General features: G+C 49.6%; 8 protein-coding genes across 8 annotated transcripts; 4 read left to right on the top strand and 4 right to left on the bottom strand.

Annotated features, from left to right (window-relative positions):
• Positions 1-1,297: 1,297 nt before the first annotated feature.
• Positions 1,298-2,028, top strand: JN550_007858 (uncharacterized protein; the record flags this gene model as incomplete). Its single annotated transcript, XM_049319754.1, has 2 exons — positions 1,298-1,798; positions 1,852-2,028. The coding sequence occupies 2 exons, from the start codon at positions 1,298-1,300 to the stop codon at positions 2,026-2,028; spliced, it is 678 nt and encodes a 225-aa protein (XP_049170214.1).
• Positions 2,029-2,723: 695 nt separating this feature from the next.
• Positions 2,724-3,735, top strand: JN550_007859 (uncharacterized protein; the record flags this gene model as incomplete). The annotated part of the gene is made up of 3 exons (XM_049319757.1): positions 2,724-3,133; positions 3,195-3,424; positions 3,476-3,735. The coding sequence occupies 3 exons, from the start codon at positions 2,724-2,726 to the stop codon at positions 3,733-3,735; spliced, it is 900 nt and encodes a 299-aa protein (XP_049170215.1).
• A 453-nt stretch (positions 3,736-4,188) lies between these two features.
• JN550_007860 (uncharacterized protein) lies at positions 4,189-5,986 on the bottom strand (the record flags this gene model as incomplete). Its single annotated transcript, XM_049319758.1, has 3 exons — positions 4,189-5,250; positions 5,305-5,636; positions 5,683-5,986. The coding sequence occupies 3 exons, from the start codon at positions 5,984-5,986 to the stop codon at positions 4,189-4,191; spliced, it is 1,698 nt and encodes a 565-aa protein (XP_049170216.1).
• A 321-nt stretch (positions 5,987-6,307) lies between these two features.
• Positions 6,308-8,098, bottom strand: JN550_007861 (uncharacterized protein; the record flags this gene model as incomplete). The annotated part of the gene is made up of 4 exons (XM_049319759.1): positions 6,308-6,604; positions 6,820-7,248; positions 7,299-7,352; positions 7,490-8,098. The coding sequence occupies 4 exons, from the start codon at positions 8,096-8,098 to the stop codon at positions 6,308-6,310; spliced, it is 1,389 nt and encodes a 462-aa protein (XP_049170217.1).
• A 662-nt stretch (positions 8,099-8,760) lies between these two features.
• Positions 8,761-10,158, bottom strand: JN550_007862 (uncharacterized protein; the record flags this gene model as incomplete). Its single annotated transcript, XM_049319760.1, has 3 exons — positions 8,761-9,570; positions 9,713-9,878; positions 9,956-10,158. 3 exons carry the CDS (start codon positions 10,156-10,158, stop codon positions 8,761-8,763), a joined length of 1,179 nt encoding a protein of 392 aa, XP_049170218.1.
• A 2,463-nt stretch (positions 10,159-12,621) lies between these two features.
• JN550_007863 (uncharacterized protein) lies at positions 12,622-13,988 on the top strand (the record flags this gene model as incomplete). Its single annotated transcript, XM_049319761.1, has 2 exons — positions 12,622-12,924; positions 13,014-13,988. The coding sequence occupies 2 exons, from the start codon at positions 12,622-12,624 to the stop codon at positions 13,986-13,988; spliced, it is 1,278 nt and encodes a 425-aa protein (XP_049170219.1).
• Positions 13,989-15,296: 1,308 nt separating this feature from the next.
• On the bottom strand, positions 15,297-16,666 carry JN550_007864 (uncharacterized protein; the record flags this gene model as incomplete). Its single annotated transcript, XM_049319762.1, has 3 exons — positions 15,297-16,325; positions 16,385-16,543; positions 16,589-16,666. 3 exons carry the CDS (start codon positions 16,664-16,666, stop codon positions 15,297-15,299), a joined length of 1,266 nt encoding a protein of 421 aa, XP_049170220.1.
• Positions 16,667-20,030: 3,364 nt separating this feature from the next.
• On the top strand, positions 20,031-23,388 carry JN550_007865 (uncharacterized protein; the record flags this gene model as incomplete). Its single annotated transcript, XM_049319763.1, has 6 exons — positions 20,031-20,567; positions 20,619-21,402; positions 21,504-22,390; positions 22,457-22,617; positions 22,678-22,873; positions 22,945-23,388. The coding sequence occupies 6 exons, from the start codon at positions 20,031-20,033 to the stop codon at positions 23,386-23,388; spliced, it is 3,009 nt and encodes a 1,002-aa protein (XP_049170221.1).
• Between the last annotated feature and the right edge of the window lie 12 nt (positions 23,389-23,400).

Here is a 23,400-nt window from a genome sequence, read left to right on the forward strand (position 1 = left end):
CACTCTATACCTAGTAGATAAATTTTGTGTGCAGTAAGTTGGGAATTGTGCTGAACATTAAACGTACAGTTGCAAATGTATTCTTAGTTGTGAAACGGGAAGCAAGCGATCCGGTCCTTGAAAACGTGGCGCTATCCCTAAAGCCACTCAAGACTTGAAGTTAGACATAGTAGTCAGCGACCATGCGCAAGGATCCAACTTCGTCATTCCATAGTAATCGGTCTCGCAGTACAGATGGAGATAATAGGGAGAGGTGCTCCCTGCTCAGTGGAAAGATTTAGTTAGACAGTTGCACTTTATTCCGAGGTCTTATGCGCATATCGCAGAGGTCTCACTAGGAAAGTTTTAATACAGTTCAGTCAGTATCCACCGTCGTGACAACATCATGGCTTGTGGAAAGTCGTCGTGCGATTTCATCAATGCCACATCGTTCGACTTCGCGCATTGCGTGATATCATCTTCTGCGATGGGAAGCTCATGGGCTGAACGGCCACATTGCACTTCTCAACATCTAAAGAAGCGCAAGTTGCAATAATCAACCCATTTTTCCGTCTTCATTCTACTAGGCCGATGCTGGATTGTTCCTCATGCATAGGTGGTAGAGTTTTCTCTGTGACTCCAATTCCAGCTCCCTCGGAAAATTCAAAAGCCAAATCATCGAGCTCGCATGAACTGTACCTTGCAGAATAGATGAGGAACCCACTGAACATGAAAGGACCCGACCATTGGGTAAACGTGGATGGAACAAGCCCTTGTATCCAAGCCACGGTTGTAGCCAGTGGCAACGTGTTGTACCAAAAAATGTCGAAGGTCATGCGTAGAACGGAGTACAACACACTACGCTAAGAATTTAGCATAAATAGGATCCTACTACCGGGAGATGAGCCGCAGGCCCCTTGTCCCGATCAGGACGCGGTAACGAATGCCGTGCTGCACCGTTGATCTCTTTTCCCCACACGACCCGGGTTACGATCTCCACGTTTAATGTACCCAAAACTCCCAGTCCCAGATGTGGATGCTACACCAGGTTTCAACGAGACAGCCAAGATATTGCAGCGAAAAATTCACGAGACGGTCTAAAGGCGAGCTAAACTTGACCTATACTCTCTTCTGACGTCTACCACTCGGATCTCGGAGCCATGACACTTCTCCCAATCGAGTTTGTCTCCCTTTGTCCGACTCTGGCGAGGTATAATTACCTGCGTGGTATCCCCGGTAAAGATCATCTGACTCGGATGCCAAGACAAATCTGGGAACTCGATCAAGCTTCTCCTTCAGAATCCAACCCCAGCCCACAATGAAGACTGCTGCCGTCCTTCCTATTCTTGCCAGCCTGGCTAGCGCCAACCCTCTCAACATTGAGGAGCGGCAAAGCTGCCCTGGCGTCTATGTCTTCGGAGCGCGGGAGACCACCGCACCCGCGGGCTATGGTACATCGCAAGGCCTTGTCAACATGGTCGTCCAAGCATACTCTGGCGCCCAGTCTTCAGCTATCAGCTATCCGGCCTGCGGCGGCCAGTCGAGCTGCGGTGGTGTTAGCTACGATTCATCAGCATCTCAGGGCACTACTGCCGTTATTTCTGCGGTAAACAGCCTGAACTCACGATGCCCCAACACCAAGATAGTCCTCATTGGCTACTCCCAAGGTGGTCAGATTATGGATAACGCTCTATGCGGTGGTTCTGGTGCGACTTTGACAGGCAATGCCCTCAAGGCTGTCAAGGCGGCCATTTTCATGGGTGACCCACACAACGTGGCCGGGCTTCCTTACAACGTCGGAACCTGCAAGGCTGGTGGCGTAAGTCTTTTTCTGTGCAGTTTGGCTATTCCCTGTCTAATTTTATGCTGTAGTTTGCTGCTCGCCCAAGTGGCTTCAAGTGCTCACCGGCGGACCCGTCTATCATCCAGTCGTACTGCGACTCCACGGATCCATACTGCTGCAACGGAAACGATGCAAACTCACATCAGCAGTACGTCAACAAGTACGGCCAGCAGGCCTTGTCTTTCATCAAGAGCAAGCTGGGTTAGATGTATGCATTGAAAGCGCTTGTCAGGCGATTCTGCGCGTTGCTTTCACTTTGACGTCATTGGCTTTTTAGGACATTTGCAAGAGACAACAGATTCCTTCTGATGGATTGCCAATTTCAGGGTAGCTTGCGTACGTATTGAATGGGAATCATATCATCCATGCCGATAATATATGTTTTGAGTTTGTGATGTGGAAAGTCAGAATCGCCACTCAGTGACAGAAGGGCCTCCACGATATTGAAACCAGAAGACCATGGGTCAAACTTGGTTCCTTCACGAGTTCCAGCACGCTCTGTTTTCCATTGCAATAGTTATGCGATGGTAACCGAGGCCCAAAATATCACTCCATCGACAATCTATGGCAAAACCAGAAAGCCGCAAAATCTTAGCAGCATGGGAGATCCCAGCGATCCATCTCGAAACACAACGGCATTCCACACAAGATCGGGCCCTTGCTGCCTCCAACCGGGAAATTGACTGCAAGGGAGAGATATAAAGATACGACTAGGTCGATATATGGTGCGTATATCCCATCACGCGCAGTGGAACTCGGGATATGCTGTCCGGAGAGGGGCATCCGGCTGCGGGGAAGGGGCTGCATATAAGGTTTATGGCCTCCCCCAGCGGAAAGATAGATAGATTTAATATAGCCAAACGCCATCTAAATAACCGTTGAAAACAACATCAGGATCATCATGAATTCTTTCTCGAGGGCTACATTAAGGACAGCAAGGCCGATCCCTGTCAAACCGAATACTACTCAATATAGTGTTGTGGCATCCCGACTTCGCTTGGCCCCGCACCAATTTTGCAGAGCGTCGAGTTCGTCAGAACACCAAAGGGAGTCCAATACAGGGAAAAGTGCTATTGTGACCGGCTCAAGCCGAGGTATTGGCAAGAGTATTGCTCTGCGGCTAGCCACCGACGGGTATGATGTTTGTATCAATGATATTGGTGCGAACGCCGAAGGTTGTATGGAAGTTGTCGAGGAGATTCGTGCAATTGGAAGGAAATCATGCTTTGCAATCGCAGACGTGTCCAAACGAGGCGAAGTCGCAAACATGATCCAGACCAGCGTTAAAGAACTAGGGCCCTTATCAACGATGTAAGCAGCATACTGACCGCGAATGAATCATCGTTTCACCTGCTTTACTAACTCGCACGAGGGTCGCAAATGCAGGCATTGCACAAGTGAAAGCGCTGCTAGATCTCACCGAGCAGGATTTTGAACACATGCTCGCCGTGAATGTTACGGGCTTACATAATTGTTATGCCGAAGCGGCAAAACAGATGATAAGTCAGCATGATCGTACCCCAGATAACCCAGGCAAGCTCATCGGGGCGGCTTCTATTGTTGCATTTAAGCCTTTCGCCTTGCTCTCTCACTACAGTGCAAGTAAGTGGGCAGTAAGAGGCTTGACACAGGCATATGCTATAGAAATGGCAGAGCATAACATCACTGTTAATGCATATGCGCCAGGGATCGTCGGAACAGCCATGTGGGAGATCATTGATTCAGAGCTGGCAAAGAAGAAGGGGCAGCCAAAGGGCTCAATGATCAAGAAATATGTACATGACTCCACGGCTCTGGGTCGCGTGAGTGTCCCCGAGGATGTTTCAAAGTTGGTCAGCTTTCTAGCAAGCAGTGACAGCAATTTCGTCACCGGCCAAACCCAGGTGGTTGATGGAGGCATTATTTATACTTGATTAGAAGATCATGAATCCTTGTAAGCAAATGACCGACTTGGGGCTAGTACGCCACAAGGTACAACATTCAGGTGTCTGCCCCCATCATTTGTGGATATTTACTCCAAGGAGCCTTTAAAAATGTCTGGGTGACGTGACAGAATTTGTACAAAAAGGTACCAGATGACTGGCAAATCTGAAATGGTCTACTTAGGTACCTGAAGGAAGTGAATAGAACTTGAGTGAATCTGATATATTCTCGTTTGGTGGAAACAAGACTACTTTTCTGCGCGTTCGTGAGTCGAACCCAATGCAGTCAAATTTCCGACTCTCTTGAATGTTTTTGACACATTGCGGCATCTCTCGCGTCTCTCAATCATGGCCTATAGACTTCGATCATCGGTCCGGATGCCACTTGGGGATGCTCCGGCCAATTTGAAGGATCTCTGGTGTCTTTCTACCGTCGTTGAGTCCTCATAGCTTGGACTCTCGTACAGACAGGGAAGCCTTAACAACCACCCCACGTACACCCTGCTTTGCGTAGTCTCTCAAGACTCGTCTCAAAATCTTCCCACTCGCGCTCTTTGGAATCTCATCAATGAATTCCACTTCTCTGACCCATTTATGGCGAACTTTTTTCTCCTCCACGTATTTCATAATTTGTCGCCCTGTGGGTTGATCTCTCGGAAGCCCTTTTTTGAGCACTATATATGCTTTTGGACGCTCGCCGGCTTGGTCGTCAGGAATGCTGAGCACGGCACAATCCTCAACCTTTTCGTGACCAAGTAGCAGGTCTTCTAGCTCCGCTGGCGCAACACCGATTCCCTTGACTTTGATCAACTCCTTGATGCGGTCAGTTATGGTGACGAATCCTTCGGTGTCGATGACCCCTTGGTCTCCCGTATGCAGAAACCCGTCGTCATCGAAGGTGTCACGGGTGGCCTTTTCGTTGTTCAGGTAGCCCATCACAACTTGTGGACCCCTTGCAAGAATTTCGCCAGGCTCTCCAATATCAGCTTCAGTGCCATCATCCTTGATGATTTTGACCTCCGTGCTCGCCACAATTTTACCGACACGATGTGCATATTTCCAATCATAAGCGTTCGGTGGATGGGCTGTGATGCAAGAACAGCTCTCAGTCATCCCATACCCTTGCTTGAACCCTGTTCCGGGAAATTTACGCTGAAGGAGTAGCAAAATCTCTTCCGATACAGGAGCCGCGCCACTAGAAAATCGCTTGATACATCGAAGATCGTACTTGTCCACAACAGGATCTCGAACTAGGCGGATGAGAATAGGGGGAACAAGCAAGACTTCGCGCATCTGGTACCTGGTGATCGTAGACAACATCCCCTCCATCGAGAATTCGGGAAGCATAATGACTTCTGCGTTGATGAATATTGGCAGATGAAGGCTATGGACCAGACCAGTAATATGGAACAGGGGTAAGGCGCCTAGGACTTGGGTATGATCTTCTGTCGTAAGTTGCTGCACTTGCAGAGATTGGGCTATAACATTTTGGTGGGAAATCATGACCTATTGAGCGTCAATTAGTGCAAGGAAGAACCCAGGGGCGGAGCAGTGGCTCACAGCTTTAGGCAGTCCTGTTGTTCCGGATGAGAAACTGAGAAAACCGCACAGGTCTTTATTCTTCATCCTATCCGGAAGCCGAAATTCTGGGACTTGACCCCCACTGCCAAATGACTTTCCAAATGCTATCAGTTCCTGTACGGTGCTATAACCAGGAAGCTCTCCTTCAAGAAGGATTACGTTTGACTGCGGGATTCCGGCATTTTTGGCTGCTTGTACTGCAACATCCATTGACGTCGGGTGCGTGGCAAGAAACTTCGCATTTGCAGTGCGAAGAGCGTACGTCATCTCCTCAACATTATAAGCAGGTGAGGCGCCCGATACCACTCCTCCTGTTCCAAATTAGCATCTGAAAACTGTGCAGGGTTCACAACATACCTATCCGAATGGCCGCGAATAAAGTTACGGGATACCAGATCGAGTTCCTGCTGAACAGGGCTATCGTATCACCGGCCTTGAAACCGTATCTTTTGGCAAGCGCAGTTGATATATACGTGGCCGCATCCTTCACCTCCTTCCACGAGATACGCTGCCCTGTGGAAGCATCAAGATAACCAGCCAGGTCCTTTTCAGCGAACCTATTCAACGGTGAGTGAGTTGAGTTGTCTCCGAACAGCCATTCGAAAATGGTTATATCCGTGGGCAAAGCAATGTCGGGATGTTCACTCCGAAACACAGGCATTTTGGGCAGCGCGTGGAATATGATGGAAACAACTATGTCGAACGAAGAGAAGACTGATGTTAACAATTCTGACTGTGTGCCAAGCAACCCCCTCATGCATTTGTATACCACCCCACACTTCCCCGCAATGTGCTGCCGAGGCCGTAGAAGCGATGTGCAAGGCTTTATAAGCGTATGCCGTCAGCGTCTTGGGGAATCCCTGACATGGTGCATTGCGGAGACGCCAAGGTACAGGATGCTTTAGCTTCTCTAGATCCGCTCAACTACGTTGCTCAGGCACAATTTCTGTCACCCTATACTTTCAGCAAATATTCCTACCACTTAGACTGAAAAAGGATTTGAGAACAAATTCTTTGGGTCCATTTTGGCCTTGAGTGCCTTCAATTTTCTGTAGAGACTGGGGCCGTAGTAAAGATTGTGTGCTTCAGTCACAGACAAGGTCGGATCAACATAGTTTTCGTAGGCCTGATAGCCAGGAACGCCTTGCGACAAAGCGTCATTCAAGTTGTTTATGTAGTCAATCCCTTCGCCTGGAAAATCGGCATCATTGTCGACATAGGCGTAGTGCTGGGCAACCCAGAGGCCAGTCCTGTGCTCGAAGGCTGCAAAGTTAACATCCTGAAATTGAGTTAGCCTGATGCTCTAACCGAACTTTATTCTAAATTGGTAAGATAGAGATACAATGAGGAACTTGCCTTGGTATTAATTTGGCCATCGGCACCTCCATATAGGTCGAGGAAGGCATAGAAAGGCACGGGCGAGTCTGTGTTCAGAATGTGGCTCAGGTAGTTTTCCAAAGAGTCTTGAGTTAATCCGGGCTCGGGCACTATTACACTCTTTGCGAAGAAGTTGCTCTGGTCCTTGTATGGGCTTGAAATCTCCAGGGGCTTATCGTCATTCAAGTCCTTCAGCGAAGACAGCCAGTCAAGTTCACGAGCTTGAACTGAAGGATTCGGCAGTCCTTTCACCATGGCTGGCTTGATATTTGCATTGAAGTCTTTGAGCGTCCCGAGGTAAGTGCCGCTGATTATGAACTGGTTCCACTGCAGTGACAAGCTGAATGCAAGTTTCCTATCCACGGCTTTGGAATTCTTATTGTGTACAAAGTCTTGGATTGTTAAAAACGCAGCAACTGCGGAATCGGTGCTTTGCATCGCGTCACTGATGTCAACGTTGAAATTGACGACGGTGGAAGGGGCAGCCTGAGTTTGAAGGTAGAAGTTGACAGCGATGCCCATAGAGTCGGCAGCACCACGCATTCCCTGTCCGTGTGAGCATGTATAGGAAGTTTCCCCTTTAGGGAATAACTTACGTAGTAAACATCTGAGTTCTGTTTTGATGTAGCGTACAGTGAAGTACCGTTCGCCTGAGTGGCATAATCAGTCAGCGCTTGATCTCAGTCGATCGCTGGCGAGGTTTCCAGCGCCACACCATTAAGAACCAGGCTGGAACTTCTTCCATGCAGGTCTTCAACTGCATACAGCGGATATGCGTCTGACTTACAAGAACAACGTCCAAACCAACAATCTGATCCATTGCAAGTCCCCAAGCACGACTAGTGAACCCATAACCGCCATGTGTGAAATGCCCACCAATTCCCACTCCAGCACAAGTGCCATGGGCTAATGCTCTCTTTCCTTGCTTGTATAGTGCTGTTGCCATGTTTCCTAGTCTGATCCCTCCGGCAACTCTGGCGATCCCTGTCTTGGAGTCGACGATGACACTTTGAAAGTTTTGCAAGTCAATAACAAGCGCACCGTCAACGCCTCCACTGCTAAACGAGGCGTACGAGTGGCCCCCCGATTTGGCTTGGACCTTGAATCCATTCTGGTCAGCACAGAAGAGAGCGTTGGATATGTCCTGAACGGTTTTGGGAACGGCAATAGCAGCAGGTGTCACCGGGACCCGGATGTTATACGTTGCAGCGTAAACATCCCAGTCGTTATCGGAAGGCCATTTCGTCGGGACCTTTTTCGTCGTACCGAGGCACTTCCGCAATTTTATGCCATCGGCTCTGGCAATACTCGCGGTGGCTCCTTCTTGACCCGCTCTCGCGGTCAGCGCGTTCCCAACGAAGGCAAGTCCCAGGGTGAACAGCAGAAAGGGTGCCATGCTGAATAGTGATCTTTTGTTTTGCAGAATTTATTCGAACTGTTCTACATGATTCTGAGTGGAAATTGGGCCTAATGCGGCTCATTAATAGAAGGATGCAGTGCCACCAAGGTGACTGGACAAGCCTGCAAGTTTCTCAAGCTGCACGTACAATATTTGCTCACATCATTGCACGCTTGCATTGGTCGTTAGGTTACAGCCTAGAGAACCTAACCCAGAATATGTTGCGCCCAGGGACCCAATCACAGCATGATCTCTAGTTCATCAACTCTATTCCTTACGCTGTCGTTAAGAATAAAGAGGGGGAATTGAATGCGGGCTAGCATTCTTGCTTTAATCACCAACAGCCACAATCCAGTGTATCATCCGCTAGGTTCCAATTTCCATGGGAATAATTCACTGGTACGAGGTGTGAATTGAAGATTTGTTATTGTGGGGTTTCCCAAGAGGACTGCACTGAATTTAGGACTATACTACCTACCAGGAATATGCAACGGTCAAGTTGAACCTAGTCCAATCTGCATAACCCTCCGCTGCTTCAGCTTTGACATTAGGATTATAATTAAGTATGTATAGATTGGAAGGCCGTTCGGTACAAGGCCATGGGTATCTCGGTAGACATGATACAATTATATACAATTAATTCCCTTGCGCATGACTGCCTATCGCTTCTGTCGGTCCTGGTACTGGATCCACTGCTCAACAACACTGGCGATCTCCAGGTTATTAAGCTCGAGATGTCCAAAGTGGCCGTTGCCATGGATGCCGACTTCTCCAAGCTTGATCCAGTCGGTTTTAACACCAGCTTGGTTCAGGTAATTGATAACACAGTGATCGTAGGTAGCATGAACACTAGCCTCGCCAGTCGTGCATAGGTATGGTACTTTGGCGATCTGAGGCAACTTGCGCGCCGGCTCGGTCTGGATGTAACATCTGCGCTTCGCAAGCGTATCTTCACCATCCCATTCCTTGGATAATTCAGAAGAGTTGGTCACCGGGGGATCATAAGTCAAGGGAGTGTTTGCCAACCCCCACGGGCGAATCGAAGACCCGCTGTTAAGGGCAGAACCGTAGTTCCAGAAGGGTTGCGTCGAATGCTCCAAGTTGATGTTACCAGCGACAAGGTCTGGACAGTCGTTGGAGAGAAGAATGGGGTATTGAGCACCAGAAGAGTGGGATATGAGGTATGATGGGCCAATCAGTGAAAGCAACTTGCATCCAGAGGCACGCATAGAAAGCTCTCCCATAGTCCAGTTGCTGGTGAAAGGAATTACACCCTTGCTGAACTGGTCAAAGTAAGGGTCGCCCTTCTGGCCTGTGCCAGGCCATTGAGTGTGCAAGGTAGCCTGAGGATAGGTCGGGTTAAGTTCGGGAGCAGTGAAACCGGCTTGAACAGACTCAACGCCAGTAGAGTTCCAAAGTGTATACTCTGACGTAGCCTCCTGAGAGGATCGTCCAACACCAGTGTGGTCCTATAGACACGCTGTTAGTCATTCTATTGGTGTATGAATGGGAAGTACAATTTGGTTCTTTTCCGTTAAAAGGGGAGTCTTAAGAACCAGTAGGACGTGGCGTGACGGAACGAATGGGATCGCCAAATTTTACATTACTTACCAGAAGATAGACCTGATAACCCTTCTCGATGAAATGAGAGGCGAAGCCTTTACGTCCATCAGGGGTGTTCAGCCAAGTAACACCGGACACAGCACCACCATGGAAGAAGACAAGTGGGTTGGGGTGCTTAACGCCACAAGTGGGAGTGAGCTTCTCAACATACAGTCTAATTGGTCGGGTGTATTAGCCGTGATCGCATACTGGTTGGACCAATGACGGACGGCAAGACAGTGGGCGACTTACTGATCAGCAGTGATGTTACCAGTTGCCGTGCTGATAAGGCGGCCACCAACGTAGTAGACGTCTCGCGTGTACTTGACCTCATTGGACCGGCATTTTGGCGAGATAGCGTTGACACCAGTGCAGTCCACGTTGTCGCGCGGGAGGGTAGCGGCCGACACAATGCCGGCAGCGGCAAGCAAAGGAAGAACGAACGAGCGGACCATGGTGTGACGCGCCAAGAGGAGTCAACCGGAAGTTTAAAGAGTGACAGGTTGGATGATGAGTACAGGATAGGGACGGCAACAACAAGGTGAGGGCGCCACGAATAATTAAAATACAACGGTCGGCTGCATCCGCTGGCTAACCGATGGCTGGCAGGGTTGCTCCGCTATGGGGCGACGGATGCTGGCGGACATTACAACAATGCTCTAGTGTTAGCACATGCACTATCGCCCGTTGAAAACCACTAAACAGATCACTAGAATCAACGAACTACCTACCTGATGGGAAGTGCAGCTCGTAGCCCTACGAGGGACACCGCCCAGAACCTATGGCAGGGACCAGAACTCGGCCAGAAACCGTCCGATTGTTGGCGGCTGGCCTCCATAACGAGCGACCACCAGTAGTCGGCCAGGGCCTACCCCAGCCGACTAACGGGACGGCGGGTCCGATAGGAGTCTTGGTCAAATTTCCCCGTCTCCCGCCTCGGAAAATTTGCTGCCTGACGACATAACTTCCAGATTCAATAAGGACAACAATTCGCATGCGTGGAGTAGGCTGGATGCTGAAAAGAGCCTAGACACTGCGACCACTTGGAATATTCCAGTGGAAATCCTGCCCCCCAGGGTTGGCTCAGAATTTTAGCAACTATCAAACGCAAATCTGCAATAAGAATTGGATCCTGGCAACTCGGTCTATTCTGGGAAAACACATGTCCCAAGTGGAGAGGCTTGAAGCCCACGATAGCCAGGGACGGAGAAATGGGCTGTTGTTGACACATTTGAAGCTAGACCTTCAGCCGAGAGAATGGAAAATTTTAAAGATTCCTCACTGCGGAGGCTGTTCGAAATGCTCTGCAAGATAAGGAGAAAATGGCGGGGTGTTGAAACCCGCTGATATTCCACTGGGAAAGAAACCTAAATCAGGACCTCGATACCCACAGTGGGAAAATCACTTAAGGTGTGCCACGATGGCTGTTGTGACAAGTCGAAATTTGGAGACTGATCTGCTGTCAGATCTCTGAGAGCTAGATAATAAGATCTGTTAACGATCGACTTAAATCCATAACCTTACACCAACCAGGCAGTGATCAACTGGCGACGAACGAAGTCGCGTTAACAAGTCACTCTGTCGGAAGATTTCCCATTCTATGGAGAGGAGCTTGGGGAAGGCGTTATCCCACACCTGGGCGGAGTCGGGCCGCAAGTTCCACACTCTCTAGTGGATCCATCCAGATTCCTTTTGCACAGACAATACGAAATTTACTCCTCTTATGCTCAAGACTAACTGTTCTAGATGTGATCTCCGTACGTAGGCAGTTGGACGAGTGGGACAATCGAACCAGTGCCACTTTTTCACCCGATACTAGCTAGATTTGACTTGAAACGAAGTTGCCATCGCCGAACGATAACGTATACTTTCCTACGTCGGCAATGCAGTGCGGACACCCGATTTCTGGATTGCAATTCGGGGTGCGGATTACACAGCGGCCGACGAATGTTAGAGAGATACTGGCGAGACTTGAACATTCGGTCTAGATGTAGCTGATGTGTCAACAGGGACCATCCTGGTAGCTAACAGTGCATAGACACGGCAGGGGCTTGTTAATAAAACCTCGACGTTGGTCCAATTTTGTACCCCCATGTGGCGTGATGCAGGAGTGTGGTTGCAGGCATTGTGACTGGTTCCAGAGCTCCGGTAGTACGGCTCGCTTAGCTCCTTCTCTGCTCTATGGAACAATATCCCGTGCTGTCAAGCGCGCCGTGTCAAGCATGCCAGCAACGATAGATAAGCCGAACTGCATTGGAAGCCTGTCTCTCGGGATTCCTGAGCACCAAACTTGATCTACGGCTGTCGCTGAATGCAGGCGTCCTCAGTGCAAAGGAGACTACGAAGCCAGGCCCTCTTATTGGCTGGTAAGTTTGCGAAAACGAGACCCCCAGCACCCAGGCATGGTGACAACCCTCACTAAAAACACCCTTGATACGCACCCTAGAATTACGTTTCCTGGTACGGAGCAGAGGTCCTGCTTGCATTGCGGGTCGCCGAAATCAACCATTGCTTCGAGTACACATGCTCCGAAATGTTACAGGTGGTCCGTCTCCTTTGGTCCACCCTGATCGTGCTGCGTAACACGGCAGGTTGTCAATTCGCGGCCTGCGAACTAATCCGCATCTAATTCGCAAGATTTTGGGTTGCCAGGGGTGAGTTCCGCGGATGGAGTCGACTTGAAAATTCCTCAATTAACCTTTACATATCATTCGACTTCCAAAGCCTGGCAGAACCAGGAATGTGCGTCGCTTGTGTGCTCCTGGCAAAGCAGCATAACTGGCGATAACCGAAAGTCTGGAATCCACCCCAGCCGGCGATTCTCGAGGAGTATTTGATGGCCACCAGACCCAGTCAACTACGACACCGATGAAGATCGTCGCTGGCTATTGCTGTTCCTGGTATTATCATCGCTTGCCATGTCGACTTCAACGTCGGCCTTCATAGGCCAGCCACCAAATACTGAGCGTGATTATTACATCGTCCGCGGTTTCTTGCGTGGTGTCGGACTCGGCAAGGTCGATCCAGCTTTGGGATACACACGAGCGGCCAAGAAACCGTACGATGACTACACCTATACATCCAAGACGCCGGGGATTATTACAGGCCTGAGCATTGTAATAATAGCCATTGTGCTCTCAACGGGTACGAGACTATTCCTCAGAGCCTCCATGTCGCAGATGCGCTTCGGCGCTGATGACTGGGCCACGATTGCTGCTGCTGTAAGTGATCTCGCCCTTCGTCGTGTTTAGCGCTGAACATCCTTTGGCTGCGTGCCTTTACCCACCATGCTAACTGATACGGTTCCTAGGCTATGGGTATTACCTACACCGTGTGCCAAATCATCATGGCTACTCGAGGTGGTGGCAATCACATCTGGGACGCTACATACGAAGATTACAATGTTTTCAACTACTACGGAGTGATCGACAAGCCGATTTTCTACGTTACCGTCGGACTCGTCAAGGTTTCCCTTACACTCTTCATTCGCAGATTGGCAGATCGAAGCTCTATATTCTGGAGGTGGTTTTGCGACTTCTTTCTCTTCACTCTCTTCGTCTATATTAGCGCGGCAATCTTCTGGGAAATCTTTACTTGCAACCCTGCTCAAAGTCAGTGGGATAAACTTTACTCTGGACAACTGGAGACTGCAGCTACATGTCTACCAACAGCCATTCAGAGCAAGATTCTAAACATTACCCATGTGGTACAGGGCACCATTCTACTTTTATCGCCGATGGTAATTCTCTGGACTGTACGTATGGACCGCGGGAAGAAGAGGAGGCTTTTTATCATGTGGGGTGTTGGATTGGTCGCTGTGGTCTGTGGCCTGCTAAGACAGCTGCGTGCCGACTTTACCACTGACATTATGTGGGACTACACGGAGCTCCTTATCTGGACAGCGCTGGACGTCTGCGTCGGCATCATCACCATCTCTCTTCCAGTGATGGATGCCTGGCTTGCGGGAGCTTGGCGCGGTGCCATGACCAAACTAGGAAAGACATACGGCCATGGAAGTCGGGGCGGAGCTGCGGGCCAAAAGTACGGCCACAACACAACAGTGAAGAGTTCGGTCGCTGTGCAGACGCCCAGGAGGGACTACTCGGACTCCATTGAAGAAATCATCCAGAAGAGCCATGAAAACGACACTGAGCTTGCCACCATTGTCAGGACTGATGAGTACAACGTATTTTACTCCGAGGCTGGACCAGACTCGGACAGTGAGGACCATAGAGCCCCAGCAAAGGTCTACAGCAAGAGCAAGGTTATTGGTGTTGCCCATTGAATGAGCGCACCTAGCCACGAGACGCTCTTTGAGCCTTTGCAACGTTCCATGTATATATTCATCCATCCGTAACATATAGCTTGAGATACCCCTATACAAATCCTTTTGTCTGTCATAGTAAAGCTCCTTCCAGACTGTTATGTCCAATTCTTCGTGGTATCGACCACAGACCACCGAAATGGCCCCCAGAAAGGCCTTGATCAAACCCCGTCTGTTTTCATCAAGCCCTCAACTGCTCCCCTTCACGTCGGGGGTCGATGGCATGTCCCGTTTAACGTTCACTAGCGGCGTCGAAAGCCGTTGGAACCTCACCATCTAGCTCGAAGTATGCCCTGTACAAGAAAGTGGATCTATGTGGCCAGATCAGTAGTCCAGGCTGCCCGGATGATTTCAGAAATTGGCTCTTCAACGACTCCATCGCCCCACAAGCCAAGGGAGAAAGACCAGCCCAGGCCGCTACCGGGATGCGGACTTCAATGCCACAATGTCTATGGTCTGTCAGCCGGTAGTCGCCGCCTGGGGTTGATAGTTGGAATTCTCGCCGGCAGATGCTTGACTGGTTAAAGCGGAAATAATAACTGGAGTACAAAAGAGTTATAGCTCGAGGATAATCTAAGTGGATAGCGAACCCTAAAGTTGTTCATTTGACTGGGGTATGAGACTAGCCCGTAAGCCTTTTGTCTTAAAATCGTATTAGAATTGAAATCCCTGGAAATCTCAGAGTCCCCCCTAACGCTTTTATTACTTGTTGGAGCTTGGGCAGCCCACACGGCCTGAGTTGGGCAAGTCTGGTCGTGGAATAGCCCGACTTTGGTGCTAGGGATTAGAGATGCTGACCATGAAGCGTTGCACTTAAGACGGGTCCATGGCCATACATACTATTGACAACACCTGAAGAAGCGCTGACTCCGAGCCTGTGAAATAAGCGTGCCAGTATAATGATTATGGGTCACTGTTTGGTATGCGTAGACTAGTTAGTCATCAGGTCATGCTACTCGGCGTTCGCTTTAACCATAGATAGACAGACCATTACCACGTGTACAGGATCTCTCCTAAGCCTATATCTCACGATTTCCATTAGCTACATGGTGGAAATGCATCGAAAGTCTGCGCACAGAATTGATCAAGCCCCCATGGGATGCCTATGAATCTACCTCTCAGGATCAATCGATTGAGGGCATAGCACTGGATTAAACTCAGTCCTGGAAGGCAATCAAGGAAATTCTCGTGCTTCCTCGTTTGTTCTTGTGTTCCTTTATGTTTTTTTTGAGCACAGCATGCTGGATTTTTCCGTAGTAATTGTAAAATCTACCAGCCGTTCTTTGCGAAGTGAGAATGTCGCTTGTCCGGGTTCCACTTGTGGCCATATGGGTCATCCTTGAATGCCTCCTCCCAATCGCCACCACTGCAATCCTTCCCATCATTGTCAGCCTTTTCTTGCCTACCATGCTTTGTGACAGGGCGACCACCCATAGACTGTTGAGCAATCTTTTGCTGTCGATGCGTAATCGAACTAGACTTGCTTGCAGTGTCTTGGCGATAGGGATGTCCCAGGCCGAGCCCGGTCTGGGGCTTTGCTTGGATAGGTTCGATAATACCCTTGCCTTCCGGACCTAAGCCTCTTTGCGGGGCCCAACCAGAGCTCATCATGACCTTAGAGCCGAAGGGATACTTGGCTTGGTACTCAGCGAAGTTGGCCGCTGAATCCTGGATATTGGCAGTGGATATTGCTGAGGGTCGGTCATTAGGCCAAGGTTCTTCCGGGCTGTGAAAACCCCTGTGAAGTACCTGGGTTAGGGTTGAGGCCGGATTCTCGGTGCTGGATGACTCGCTCGATGGACTTCTGCCTTCACGCTCGTAGAACTCTGCATCTGCCTGCTTTATCATAGCTTTGATCTCCCCGGGGCTGCGGAGACGGACGATGTTGTCAACTTGCTGGCCGGAAGCCTGCACATGCGAAGATTCCAAGCCACTGGGAAGGTTGGAGCCTGTCACCAAGGATCGAGCATGAGGCGGGGTATGACGAGTGGTCGACTTTGTGCGAACCATAGGCTTGTCATCCTTATCAAAACTGTCAGTGACTTCGCCGGCTTTAAGTGATAGTGAACCTACCACGTCGGGCAGGAGGTCGGCCGGCACTGTCTTGTAATGGCCGATAGTATTACTGGCAGCGTCAAGGTCACCGGAAAACAAGCCATCTAGTTGAGTCGTAGCCGGGGGTGCCCCGATGGCTTTTCTGTCCGTAGGCGGCATTTGGGGGAGTGCTTTGATGAGCTTGCCGAGCACATTCTTCTCGAGGATAGTCAGATGGGCGTGTGTCTCATAGTACTCTTTGATCTGGTTGGGGGAGCTCAGTATTGGATCGAGAGGGCTACATGGCCTTACGTCGAACTCACCGACAAGAGCAGGCGGCGACCGAGTTCACCATCGTGCTTTCCGTCGTAAGCCTCGTTGAAGGCATCCCTGAGACTTGCCTTATCGGCGACCTCGAGCTCTGACAGCTCCAAGAGGTTCTCTAAGACCGCGATGGACAGATGAGACATCTTCACAGTCCACTATTACACATCTTTCGATTAGTAAAGCCAGGTTTTACTCATTACCACTCTGAACTCGAAGATGATGATGGCAGACGAGAAGAAAGTGTCAGGCGTTACCTGATTGACCTCATCATGCGCCATACTGGGAAGCTCGTCAAGAAGCGAGAGAAGGTTGTTTTGTATATGGGGGAAAAGTGTTCTCAGGATCAAAACGAAGCACAACAATGTAGCGAGGGATGTCGAGGTCTCCAAACGATGGATGAAAAACAACGCCAAGATGGCCAACATAACCGACGAGAAACGTGCTAATTGCCAGTAGACTACCTGAAAAAGCCGAATAACCATGACGTAGGAAGTCCTTCCGCCGACATCGTCATACCAGCGAGAACAAGTCGCTATATTTCAGCGCGGCCCGGCAGGGGGCTGTTAAACAGACAGCATTGACTCCCCATCTCCGTCGTTAATGGGCTCAGGTCACCCAGGTATGGCAACGGATCGTATAGATTGAAACCGGATACGGGGATCTGAACGGGAAAGTGTGGCGTCCTCGTTCTGTCAATGTGCCGAAAGGTCGGGTCAAACACAGTCGGTCCAAGTCGATCAACTGATTCGACGGAAAGGTGTTGTGCGGGATTGCAAAGGCGGCGTTTGGACCAAGAAAAATTTTGATGAGGGCTGAAAACATAACATACCTGAACAGTGATGTTTCAATAGGCGCTGGATTTGGTGATGGTACTGCTGCGACTGGGAAGAATCCAAGCCCTCCGAATGTCATCTAGGCTGATGATGATGTTGGGTGAAGGAAGGAAGTTTCTTGGTGGGACAGCAACTTGCGAGTCTCAAGTGAGTTGCAGTGCCCAGGTAGAAGCTGCAGCAGTACAAACGCTCTGCGGCTCGACCGCGCTGACAGCCGCACGATGATGTCGTCCGCGGCTGAGGAGTTGTCCCTGACCATGGTGTTGAGGCTCAAAGGCTAGCCGGCGACCCTCATGAATGTCATACACAATGCAGTTGAGCGGAGAAACTGGGGAAGATTGGTGATACCTGTTCCAAGGCGGCTCTTATAACTGGATATTAACGAGTTCGAGAAAGTTTGAACGATAAGGAATCTTGTTGTAGACGACGCTAGACTGCTGTCTGAAATTTGTACAAAGAGCGCAACATTGAACCTGATCTAAGCATCAACAATACAGGGATGTTCAAAGTGATATCTGGCTGTCGTTGGGAACGTCATCACGATCTAGAACGGTTGCAACAGCTTGTCTTCCAGGTCTTTGGTCTACCGTTGTCGTGTCGGGTGACCATAACATACTCGCAGGACTTCGTCCTGCCAGGAGGTAAACACATCGGTTTAGATCTAAGTTACGGAAGTTATGTATGTGTGTGTGTGTGCGCGTGAAAGTAATTACTCGAGGTAGCATCTGCTTCAGCATGCGGCGCCACCTTGTCCATTAACCTCTCGACTTTTGCGAGATGAATCTACTATCTATGGAGTTCTAGAGAACAATCTTCTGAATAGTGACTGTTATCGACAAGAAAGACCACCACGCAGTGAGTGACTTCTGGCTTGATGTTCAGAAGTGTGCAGAAGTGGCGCTATATGAAAACATCAAATGGGGCAATTTAAAACACTGAGTTCAGCGAAAATCTGTCCTCGGTCTTTCTACAGGCAGGTGCAACCATTTCTTTGGTAATCGAGAATGACGTCGAATATACATTCTGGACTCAGCGCCTCGTATAGCTTTCATCTTTCAAGTTCAATGCTCTTGAGGCTAACCCATGATCTAATTTGTCTTTGCAGGCTCTGATTGACGATTGCTATATGTGGGATTCGCTGCTCCATACTGCTATTTCGATGTCAATGGCCAAGCCAAAGAATCGTGCGAGAGTAATCTTTGGCATCTTTTTCTCAAGCCACGTTACTCTGTTGGTCAACTGTTCCTTCACGTCACGTCACGTGTGGTCACTTCTGTCTGGCCGATAATTTAAATAGTCTAGACTTTTTACCATGGGCTCCTCGTCTTGGACGGGTCAATTGCAGTCTGGCTAAAACGACTGCCCCTGATGTTCCCGCCCGGTGCTGAAACTGGTTCACGTTCACAATTCTGAGAGCACCTCGGTTGAGCTCTCGCAAGATTGATTGCAGTATATTTAAGGTGAATCAGTTTCTATTTGCTATGGACCACCTCTACTTGAATAAACATGTGTAAAAACAGGCTCCAGGATTCATTCGCAACATTGTACGGACTTGTGGCGTTTAGAGCTTGCCCAGCGCTTTTGGTGCCGAAAGGTAGCCGCTTTAGCGCGCAGCTCACACCGGCGGTGGCGATGTGGCTGAGGTAGGGAAGCGGCGTGGCCGGCGTTTTGTTGCATCATGCTGCTGACGGACAGCCTGCTGTTTTAAATGGATGGCGACCATCTTCAGAGCCTCGCGCTACTAAGACCACTGGTCTCTTAACTTAGTTAGCCCCATCGCCTAGTACTCATGGCACCATAGTCAAGGATGTAGCGACGGACCTCGTGCCAACTACAGCCATCATATAAGCTTGAAATCACTGCGTCAGGACTTGTGACCAAGACACGCAATTGTACCAACCGGATTTTGAGTTGAAAACCCCCGTAACCAAGAGCTGGAGGTGCTTCGCGGCGAGTCGCAGAAGTAGGCGCTTCTGAAGCACACCCACCCGCTCTGTTGCACTCTACCTGCAGGTACCTACATACATACGAGGAGCACGAATGTTTGATGTGTGTTCTGCTATGCAAGACCCGCATTGATATATACTCGCCATACCAACATCTTAGACAATTAGCGGTTTATCTGACCTCAGATGTTACTCGTCAGCGCAAATCCCCCCTTGCTTTCAAAATTGCAAATCCAACAGATTCATTCAGCGCGTTGATGGGATTGAATCCTCTGGCAATCAGAAGGTGTGTAAGACGGAGGACACAGTACAGGCCCCCCACCATGGCGAAGCTGATCGGCCCCGGCCCAACACCGTAGTCAAAAAGATAACGGGCAAGCAGTCAGGTGAAAAGGAAGGAGGGGGTGTTGCTGCGCCGTGAGACAACATAATTACCACGGCTGTCCAAGCTCAGCCACAGCTGCGTAGGCTGCTGCAGAGCTGCATGTACTGCCTCTCGGTCAGTAATCTCTTTGTACGTACGCGCCTGACCACTGCTGTGGCAAGAAATCCGCCGCATCGAGTTCGCGGGGTCCCGCATATCTTTCAGCACAGCCAAGACCGGCGGGATCTTGCACTCTACCTTTACCATGCCTGGTGCAAAAAGTTCAACACGGCAAACTCTTCACATGTCCTGCGAAACAATGGGTGCAGATGGCAAATCGTCCAACTAATACCACGGATCCACCCTCGTTCGACTTCCAAACCAGCTTTTCGGTGTCATACCCAAGAAATGCCTCCCGCGACTTGCTGCAACGGCAATCGAGACAACCCTGGGACCGTCACTGGCCCTAGTTGCTTCTTGCAGCAAATTGGTCCTCAGAATGGATGGACAAGATCATAAGTCCCTTCGTAAATCATGCATTGATGAACTCGCGGGCAAGATTCAAGATGCCATGAAGAGAGGCAACGACGGGGAGCGAGCCTTCTGCTGTCATTCCAGCCTGAGGGCGATATGGAAAGAGAGGCGTCTACAACAGCTCTTGTTTGACAACAGACTCACTGACTCACAAATTGACTTTCTATGGAAACACTTGCTAGGCTTCTTGTCTTTCATTGTTTGGGCTGAGATTCCAGATGACGACTGGTTCTCAACTTTCAAGAGCCGAATCTTCTCTCCTCCAGATACCACGTGCGCACGGTTCATCGACGACCACCTCCCGCTTGATTTGGAGACACTCAAAGGGTTAGGGTTCAAGTCTCATCGCGTGGAAAAGTTTTGGATAGACCAACACCGATTCGTTCCAGCTGTTCTTGACTTCAGCATCCAGCGTGATACACAAAAGATCGGCCCGCATGTCCGGCTCCCGTTTGAATTTCGGGCGGAAGAGGATAGAAGAGGAGGATATGGGTTGATCGAAGTACTTAATCGAACGTTCTCGTACACTTACGTAGGCTGACTGATCCAACAGTTCTACCGAATTCCACCAGAGTATGTTCAAAGCAGTATGTACGGCCACGCTACTTGGAAGCCGAATGAGCCCTACGCAGTTGCTGTCAAGTCATTTAAGGAAGGCCGTACAGATGCGCAAAGGGAGGTAGAGACATTGTGCAGGGTGAAAATGACACTGCCAGGCGACTTGTATCGAATCACCCTCCATCACACCATTATCGAGCAGGATATGCAATACTATATTATCCTTCCCTTAGCTGACTTAGGAAACCTTGACCAGTTCTTGCGTGCACAGTCCGCAGTCAGCTCGAAAACGTACTCTCTACAGCCAAAGACTTTCAGAGAACGATTTCCCGATCTTCCTAGTCACACCGCCGAACTGGCTGGAGCGCTGCTTGAGCAGTGTGTTGCCATTGCCGACGCATTGAAGTGGCTTCATGCTGGATTTCGCGAAAACCAAAATTTGGTCTACCTTGCTCATATGGACCTCAAACCAGATAACATACTACTATTTGATGGGCATAGCGCGCCGGTTGGGTTCTGGAAGCTGGCTGATTTTGGAATATCAGTTATCAAAAAGATCCACAAAGGGGTGCAAGAGAGACAAACGATGCATACAGGAGCTCGGCGGCCGCAGAACACGTATCAGGCACCGGAGGTCGAAAAGAGTTGGCTTTCTGGTGGGTCTTCAAAGGTGGGAAGGAAAAGCGACATATGGTCGTTTGGTGCAATCTTTTCCGAGGTCCTTACCTTCGCCGAAGGAGGACCGTCATATCTAACGAAGTTTGAGAGGACACGACCTGGTATGCGACTCCCAGGTTCTCATTTCTCCCCTCATTTCCTATGCTTTATCAAAAGTTATACCTGTTTCAACAAGTCATGCTGATTTTTGATTGTCGCGAAGGTACATATGACAACTTCTACTGCCCGATCGACAATGGTTTGAGTCCTGGAAGTCCTGATTTCCAAGTACGGCCTAATGTGGTCACCTGGCTGGAAGACCTTTGTCATCATGCGGGTGCAGATCGCAGCTACGTTACTTGCTGGACAAGGTGCGTTAAACGCCTTTTGGTCGTAGATCCTCAGCACAGGCCAGACGCAGCGCAACTGCTGGATTATGTCAATCACGTCTCCGACCATGTCCACCGATTCATACAACAAGAAGAACCCCCTATGTGTATATTTGATCAAGCTCAACGGGAACCACTTCCTCGCCTACGTGGCTCAGATGCAAAGCCAATTGCTCCAGCAGCATCTGATATACAGTTCAATCTGGTTAATACGGCAGTTGATAACGCAGAACAGTTAGCCAGCATGAATGCAGAGAGTTTCGTCTCCACAGGGACAAACTCCGACGGACTGTCTCCTAGGTCTTCGAGAGTTGATAGTGATCCAGAGGGGTCCTCGACTCGACACACGTCAATGAGTCAGCCAGGCATGAGAGCTGCGGGAGGCCCAATTGCCTACTCCCGCTCAACCCCCCTCTTAGCTGAAAGCACACTTGAAATCGATCTACCGAAAACAGAGTTGTATCGAGAATCATGGGAACCAGGTATAAACACCCGTTCCTGTCCCAAGGCTGTTGCCATCGGCCAGCTCTGGATTGCGTATTTGAGTAGATTCAAGGTATACATGTTCAGACTCCGCCCAGATTACCAAGGGAAGCGCATTGTTCAGCCTACGGAAGGCGTTGATTTACCCACTGGAGACAAGAACGAGTGGAGAAGTATTGTTGTTTCTGGACATTATCTGGTAGTTTGGGGTGAATCTAAGCGGAGCCGGGAGCCCTTGGTAAGCGCATTCCAACAGCTTCTTGACAGATGTCTTACCCGATGGTTGGGACTGACACCGCATTAGCTCCGGGTATATAGGGTGTTCCCCCAAGATGCCGGTGGATCCCCTCCTACCCTATTACAGACTTCACTAAAGGACTTTGATTCGCCGAAGAGAGTTGCTTTATCATGCCAGGGATTTGTGGCTGTGATCAGTTCGAAGAACTTACTTATATCCCAAATCGAGTACGTACAAAATGACTCGTACTTTGGTCTGGTCGAAGCTCTAATAATATCTCTATGCAGAGCCCCGGGTGAGACCCAAAGACTTTACACAGCAGCAGGTATCCCTGAAGACGAGTCTTACTTCGAAGACATCGCATTCAACGAGGAAGGCGATATTCTGTACGCTTGGGCAGCTGGACGTAAGGGGTGGCTTCTTTGCTACCGGATCATAAAGCCATTTGTCATTCATCTGGAGCACAAAACGTCCCACGACTGTGTAAGCATGACTTCCCACCTTGAAGGAGCTTTCATTGGAGAGCCGTATTGAGCTGATTAATCTTGTACTAGGAAGTAAATCAGAAACTGCACCTTGCGAAACTGCTGCCTTACGACATGACGATGGGCTGTATCCTTTCTCCAGATGCCGGCAAATACGTGGCATTTTCCGCTGAAAGTTCCATCACCGATAACATTTCACCAACGCTTTCCACGTCTCTACTGTGGCCTACAGTCTCCGATATTCGGGCATGCTGCATATATGGGGATCGTTCCTTCGTCATCGCAAAACCAAAGTCACTGAGAAAGACATGCCTGGTAGAGTACCCGTTGCCACGGAATGGTGCTTACGACCATACGGAAGAGAGAATCATCTGCAGGCTCGATTCACGTTTGATTGAAGGCTCAGCAATGAAATTCTTTCGCTGTGGGAATGATGGTACTGTTCTAGTCGTCATATGTCATCGCGATGGTAAGATGGAAGTTATCAAATATGGCACGAAACGTAACCAGTAGGCCTCCTCGTTA

This window comes from Neoarthrinium moseri (assembly GCF_022829205.1).
Source record: "Neoarthrinium moseri strain CBS 164.80 chromosome Unknown scaffold31_Wmoseri_CBS_16480, whole genome shotgun sequence".
NCBI lineage: Eukaryota > Fungi > Ascomycota > Sordariomycetes > Amphisphaeriales > Apiosporaceae > Neoarthrinium > Neoarthrinium moseri.